The sequence below is a fragment of the Sinocyclocheilus anshuiensis genome, unplaced genomic scaffold (assembly GCF_001515605.1).
Source record: "Sinocyclocheilus anshuiensis isolate Anshui unplaced genomic scaffold, SAMN03320099.WGS_v1.1 scaffold782, whole genome shotgun sequence".
NCBI classification, from domain to species: domain Eukaryota; kingdom Metazoa; phylum Chordata; class Actinopteri; order Cypriniformes; family Cyprinidae; genus Sinocyclocheilus; species Sinocyclocheilus anshuiensis.
The window spans coordinates 1,333,686-1,341,115 of NW_015546111.1; the positions used below are offsets into that span (position 1 = coordinate 1,333,686).

A 7,430-nucleotide genomic window follows, 5' to 3' on the forward strand; every position below is an offset into this window, starting at 1 on the left:
AATAATGTTCTTTTTAGCAGCATCATATGACCCCTTTAATTCTGTTGAGTATATTACAGTAATTTTTCAACGCAGTTTGTTTGAAAACTGTTCCTTACATTTATGATGTTTTATTTTTTTTTTGTGCATTATATACCACAGCTGAACTCGCACAAGGAGGCACCAACCTAGTACCGGCCAAGCCCTCGCCCCCCATGCCCCCCAAAAGAACCACACCTGTCACCAAACGCAATGCAGAGGACTCCCCTCTGACCATTTCCTCCCTTCCCTCCATTCTGTCCGAGGACATGAGGGCCAACATCCCCGGGGATGTTGGCCCTCATGTCCTCGGACAGAATGGAGGGAAGGGAGGAAATGGTCAGAGGGGAGTCCTCTGCATTGCGTTTGGTGACAGGCGTGGTTCTTTTCGGGGGCATAGGGGGCGAGGGCTTGGCCGGTACTAGGTTGACACCTCCTTGTGTGAGTTCAGCTGTAGTATTAAATGTACAAAAAAAAAACATTGTAAATCTAAGTAACAATTTTCAAACATTTTTAATTGAAAAATGACTGTAATATTACTCAACAGAATTACATGAACAGTTCACCTAAAAATGATAACTCTCTCATCATTTACTCATCCTTTATGCCATTCCAAACCAGTATGCCTTTTTCCATTCTTTTAGACAAAAGAACACTTTTTTTTAATGAACCTTGTCAATGAAATGAGTTGACCCCCTTCCCCTCCACGGGCCCACACCCATCATCTCCTCCACCAACACTCCTACCCCTACCCCCTGCCCCAGCCACTCCCTGTCCACTTTGACCCTCCTAGCCCGCCGGAGGAACCACCAGCCCGTCAAGCCCCCATTCCCTTACACATTATGATCCAGAGGGCGCTCAGTAGCCCAGGACCCACTCTCCCACACCCAGATGGCTCCCAGCGTGCCCACTCACTGTTGTTTGAGACGCCACCGGAGTACCAGGGCAGCCGCCCACTGCCAGTCACCATCCAGCCTCTCAAACTGTGAGTGAAATCTGGGCACTTTCTATACTTATTAATAGAGCTGCCAATCAAAACTTTAATTCTAAATTAAAATAAATGTTTTTAAATATAGTTTTGATGCTGAACGTTTTTTTAGAATATAAAGAAGCACTTTAAAAAAAACTTTAGTAATGATGTAAAGTTTGATTGAAATGAAAATTCACTGTAGTTTGTAGATGCATATTATAGTTCTTATTGTGAACGGATCATCTATGTATATTAAATATAATTTATATATGCATTACATTCCAACAACCTCTACTGCTGAAGCCAAATTCTTTGTATGGTTGTAGTTTTATTTTTTTCGTATGTGTGTGTGTATATATTTATAAGAAGAATATACATATAAAATATAAATCTAAATAAAAAAATTGAGCCTGTAAATTAAATGTAAATTGTGTCTTTTGTAAGCAACAGTTACAATTATTTATAAAAAACAATTGCAAGGCAAGCTTACATTACTAAACCTATGTAGAGACACACTTATAATTACTTGTATTTTAAACTTCTCAAAGAAAATAATATACTACATATCATGTTTTCATGATATATTTTTCCTTGTGGTTCCCAGAAATTTTTGTGCCAACACATCACGGGTCAAATATAGTTTTATAACAACCGTTTTATTAAATTTTATTGATTTTAATTATTTATTTTTTTATTAACTTTTATAAATTTTAACTTAAATTTTCTGCCCTTTTTATAATCTTGCAGCTGCTTGATATGAATAAAAATCCTCCATAGACATTTGGGAGATGCTTTTTCAGATCTGTCCTGCATTATGTGGCTGTGATTCCCTTTTTCTCAAAAATAATTTTCGTCTTTTCTTGACACTCTCTGACAGTTAAAAAGTTGCAAAAACAGTACATTTATATGCATATAAATCCTGTGTGAAATAGATTTTTTTATTTTTGCAGGGATGAGGATGACTACTCCGATGAAGAGGAAGAGGACGATGACGACAATGATGAGGAACCTCTACCTGATCACCTCCCATCCCCTCAGTCCCAGCCAGAACTTGAGCCTCGTAGCCGCAGATGCCTGGTGGGGGATCTGAGCGTCAGCGTCATCCCTGAAGGAAACAACAGCAGCGAGGAGGAAGATGAGGAAGATCATCAGCCGGAGGAGAGCGACTCGGATGGGCCTGTGCTATACAAGGACGATGAATCGGATGAGGATGACAACGACGACAGCCCACCAAGTATGTTAACAGCTTTTTCTGCTTTATATTGCATGTAAGTCTCCTTTGTTCACAAAGGCTGCATTTATTTGATCAAAAATACAGTAAAAACATTAATACTGTGAAAAACTATTACAACTTAAATGAACTATTTGAATATATTTTAACATTTATTCCAGTGATGGCAAAACTGAATTTTCAGCAGTCATTACCCAGTCTTCAGTGTCACGTGATCCTTTAGAAATCATTCTATTGCACAGCTCAAGAAACATTTCTTACTGTTATCAATGTTGGAAAAAAGTTGTACTGGTTAATATTTTTGTTATTTGTATTTTTTTTTTATTAAAGTTTAAAATAACTGATAAATTAAGTTTTAAAATAACATTTGTACATTGTTTTAAAAACATTTGTGTCTTTGTGTTTAGAAAGCGCCTTCTGATGTCTGTATTAATTTAACAGGTTTTTTTTAGTAGGATCGTATACTCAGACATCTGTCTATATAAAAGAGAGCCAAACCTTCTGACTGCATGCGTGTGCGCATGTGTGTTTGCTCGCTGCAGGTGCTCTGGCCAGCAGGGTGAAAAGGAAGGACACGTTGGCGCTGAAGTTGAGCAGTCGGCCCTCTGCCCCAGACAGGCAGGCTCCTGAGAGGCAGGCCAAAGTAGAGCACACGGGTCTGTCGTGGCAGAGCAAGGAGCAGTGGGAGGCCATCCGCACACAGATTGGTAGCGCACTCACACGGTAATAGCCCACTCAGCTACTCACACTCACATAAATGCAAATTACACTGAAACTGATTTACTGAATATGAACAGCTGTGAATCAGCCATAGGTTGATAGTCAGTGCAAGAAAAACCAACAAGAAACAAGAAGTTTGGATACATATTTTTTTATACATGTATATGTATGTATGTATGCTATGTGTGTACATATACTTACTGGCTATATATAAATGTATATAAATATTAAATTACATAATTTTTTCATTTAAATTTATATTTTTAGTATTATTTATTATAAAAAAAAATATTATAATTTAAATATAATTAGACTTTTTTTTTTATTAATATATATTTAAATATTGTATAATGTGCAATAAGAATATATGAATATGAGATTTTCTTTTCTTTTTTTTCGTCTGTAGGCGATTGAGCCAGAGACCTAGTGCTGAGGAGTTGGAACAGAGAAACATTCTCCAGCGTAAATTGCCTCTTTATACTGACTCCAGTTATTGTATTGTGATTTATCTTCGTGCGTCCGTTCTGTTCTGTCCCTTTTTCCTGGTTTCATTAGTTACTCATTTATTCCTGTTCTTTATTCCCTCAGTGTTCACTGAAGGATTGACACTGACCCATATTCAATTGGTTTCATATGCCGGCAGATATTACTGATACTTTCTGCTAAATAGAGTGAAGTCCTTGCTTTTGTTTCTCTCAAATGAGCCTATGAGTTTCAGTTTGTGATACTTTGTCTATAGGAAGTGAAATTAGATCCAAAATATTTTGCTGTCCTCATTTATTTTGTACTTCAATGCGCTAATAGTTTATCATGCTCCACATAATTTTCCTATGAAATTGGATTTGAATCAGCCTGATTGGTGTTGATGGTATCTCTCATTTCTCTCCAGCCAAAAATGAAGCAGACAGACAAGCAGAGGTCAGGGAGATCAAGCGCAGACTCACCAGAAAGGTGCGATTTGGTTTGCTTGCATTACATTTCACCTGGAATATAATATGAAAGGATTAATTCACTTCCAGAATTCTCCAGAATTCATTCACCCCCATGTCATCCAAGATGTTCTTTCTTCAGTCGAAAAGAAATTAAGGTTTTTGAAGAAAACAGTCCAGGATTTTCATCTATATAATAGACTTCAATGGTGGCCAACGGCCTGAAGGTTCAAATTGCAGTTTCAGTGCAGCTTCAAAGGGCTCTACACGATCCCAGCTGAGGAATTAGGGGTCTTATCTAGCGAAACAATCGGTCATTTCATTAAAAAAATAGTATATACTTTTTAACCACAAATGCTCATCTTGCACTAGCTCTGTGATGTGCATCTACGACTTCACGCGTTGCGTAATCACATTGGAAAGGTCACACGTGGATAGCTCTGAGCGTTTGACTTTTTACTTTGAGCGTTTGACTCCATTATATGGAGAAAAATCCTAGAATGTTTTCCTGAAAAACCTTAATTGCTTTTTCGACTGGAGACAGAAAGACATGAACATCTTGGAGTAAATTATTTGAAAATTTTTATTCTGGAAGTGAACTAATACTTTAATGTTGATTTTAGCAAGAAGCGAGAATTAATCTAATATTGGTTCAAGGAATTTCAATCAAACATTCACCTAACTGTCAGTATCTGTGACATGCATTTGTCTGTTTTCTTTTCTTTTTTTAGTTGAGTCAACGACCGACTGTTGCCGAACTACAGGCTCGAAAAATATTACGTTTCCACGAGTACGTGGAGGTCACATGCGCTCAGGACTATGACCGGCGTGCTGACAAGCCATGGACCAAACTCACTCCCGCAGACAAGGTACATCTACAGAAAAAAAATTGCAACCACACACACATTTGTGTCTATATAAAGATCTAGAGATCTTTATATAACATTTGACTTAAGTACTTGAGATTATAGTCTCAAAAGACACTGATTTCTTTTAAATGTCTCGCTTATTGATCTATATCTATATCATACTGGTAAAAAAAAATTTATAGCCTAAATGCACTGTAAGTCGCTTTGGATAAAAGCGTCTGCTAAATGCATTAATTATTATTATTATAATTATTATTATTATATCTGCTCTACACATAATCAACCATCTGTAACCTGTTTGTTTAGGCTGCTATTCGTAAAGAGCTCAACGAGTTTAAAAGCTCTGAGATGGAAGTGCATGTGGAAAGCAGAATTTACACAAGGTAAGTGTACTGTTAAACATATAAAAATACAGAAAACTTCTTGTGCAAAGCATCTAACGGTGTATTTACATTTTTATGTGGTTTTGTGTCATTTCTAGATTCCATCGTCCTTAATTGCATCTTTTAACTGGAAAATGAAGCACTTAAAGGCCGGTGGATACTGGGAAGAAATTACAGTTTTTTTTTTTTTGTTTTTTTTTGAGGAGCCTCAGTGTGTCAGAGCTCCCTTCAGACTGCTTTTACTATGAATGTACTTCTTCAGATGCACAGGGACTCCTGGAGCATTCAGAAACAAAACAAAACCGACCGTTTCTCAGTTGTCCGCCCACTATCGTGTGGGACGGGCGACCTCTGGGGGACAGATGCAGTATTTCTCCTGGACTTTAGGGGACCCATGTGCCAAGACAGAGAGGCGATGAAGGACTTATTAGAGGATGTTACTGGTGCCAATGGCAGATATTCCTCTCTCTACTCTCTGAATGGCCTTTTTTCTGCTTTTACTTCATATGATAAACTTTATTTCCTTTCAGGGAAGTGTAACAAAGTTAAAAAATAATAGTAATAATGATGTGACTAATAAATACAGTAATACTACAGTAAGTGTTAGTTACTGCGCATAGTGGGGCAGACAGAAGTACTGCAAGAATGCCTGAGCCTGGATCTTATTGTGTATGTTTGTATAGGCTGCTGTAATTTTTCTCTTAGTTTGACTCTTTGGAACGTTCTAAATGTTAGAAACTTTAAGGCACAAGGTTTTTTTTTTCTATTATTCATAACTTTGGCTTTGACCTTCTTTATTCAAGACAGGGTTACAGATTCCCCCTTACTTTGTTGTCCTCACAGTTTAAGAAGTCATAGAGAAGAATAGAAGAAGATAGGATACATTTTTTAGATAGAATGTAAGCGTTTCATATTTCACTATTGATTTACAGAAAAAACTGTGATCTATTATCTTTTACAATCTTGTTTTTAATCATATCACCTTCTATAAAAATGAGGTCCAGCTATTTCAGTTTTAAGAAGTGTCCAAATCATGTTTACAAAATATTTTATTTTTAAATAAAAAGGATTTATTGCCCATTTAAAAGGAGAATGAATTTAGTCCAGACACACACGCACTGATACAGTTTTAAAATTGAAGTTTTGTTAAGTATTGTTGACACGGAGGTTATTGCGGCAGGAACTCTTCTTCATTTTTTTCCAATTATTTTATCATTTGTTTTTTTGTTTTGTTGGCAAGTAGGATAATAGGAATTGCTCTGCTGTACAGATCCATTCTGTAGATGAACCTGACTGTGTATATCTTGTCTTCCTTTTATTTTAAAAAAATATTTTAAATATATTGAAACTCATATAGGTTACTATTTTTTTAAGCACAAAATTATTAGTGTATTATTCAACACTACAATGTAATGTAGCGTTGTATATTCTTGCTTTTTAATTATATGTGAACTTTTAGAAACTGACAGTAAATTTGCTGTTTAGATGTAAACCACCTCTAAATCTAAATTAAAATGCTTACCAATGAGGTTTGCTGAGGCTCTCTTTTTTCTTACTTAAAAAAAATGCTTTCTTATGACATATTGACTGTATCATTTTGCGCACAGAACCTAAACGGTAATGGTTCACACTTCACATTTTACAATTTAATCTTTTCCAAAGCCACATATTCCGGGCCACATATTTCACATTTCTGAGATGTAATGTCCAAATAATGAGAAATTGCATTGCAAATATGAGAAATCCCAGCTGAAAAATTGCATTTACAAAAATGAACACACGAAGTGCATAATGCATTTCAAAAGAGACAACAATGTGCCACAACTAGCATATAACATCAAAAGTGTGTTGAGGTTTTAGAGAGCACTGTTAGTGCAGAGGAAGGGCCAGGAACAGGTAATATAACTAATTTCAATTCAAGTTTATTTGTATAGCGCTTTTCACGAAATCATTGCAAAGCAACTTTACAGCAAATTAAGTTTCTACAATATTTAGTGGTAGCTTATCAGTGGTGACTGTCAGTTAATGAACATATGGCAGAAATGTACGGAAAAATCAATTAAAGACGTAATCAAACAGACAATGAACACTAACAGCAATTATATTATGCAATCAAACTTATAGCTACTAATTTCTCCATTTATTTCATGGTCTCTATTCATTTTACATCTGTAGTGGCTTACTAAAGCTAAAACAAGCAAAAAAATATTTTGGGTAATTGAAATAAAGCTGAAAAATATGTAATTATAATATAAATATATGAAAAACTTACATGAAAATGAGAAATGTTGCTTTGGCAACTACACTGAA

At 35.9% G+C, this 7,430-nt stretch overlaps 1 protein-coding gene across 1 annotated transcript in view; it reads left to right on the plus strand.

The window, feature by feature from the left end:
• The window catches only part of phactr4b (phosphatase and actin regulator 4b), a 42,566-nt gene extending 35,920 nt beyond the window's left edge, over positions 1–6,646 (plus strand). Inside the window, exons 7-15 of the mRNA XM_016502406.1 lie at positions 142–436; positions 713–1,003; positions 1,939–2,222; positions 2,762–2,942; positions 3,346–3,401; positions 3,829–3,890; positions 4,600–4,737; positions 5,044–5,120; positions 5,219–6,646. Coding sequence (XP_016357892.1) covers positions 142–436; positions 713–1,003; positions 1,939–2,222; positions 2,762–2,942; positions 3,346–3,401; positions 3,829–3,890; positions 4,600–4,737; positions 5,044–5,120; positions 5,219–5,234 — 1,400 coding nt within the window. The 3' untranslated portion in view covers positions 5,235–6,646. The remainder of the gene's footprint in view (positions 1–141; positions 437–712; positions 1,004–1,938; positions 2,223–2,761; positions 2,943–3,345; positions 3,402–3,828; positions 3,891–4,599; positions 4,738–5,043; positions 5,121–5,218) is intronic.
• The last annotated feature ends 784 nt before the right edge of the window (positions 6,647–7,430 follow it).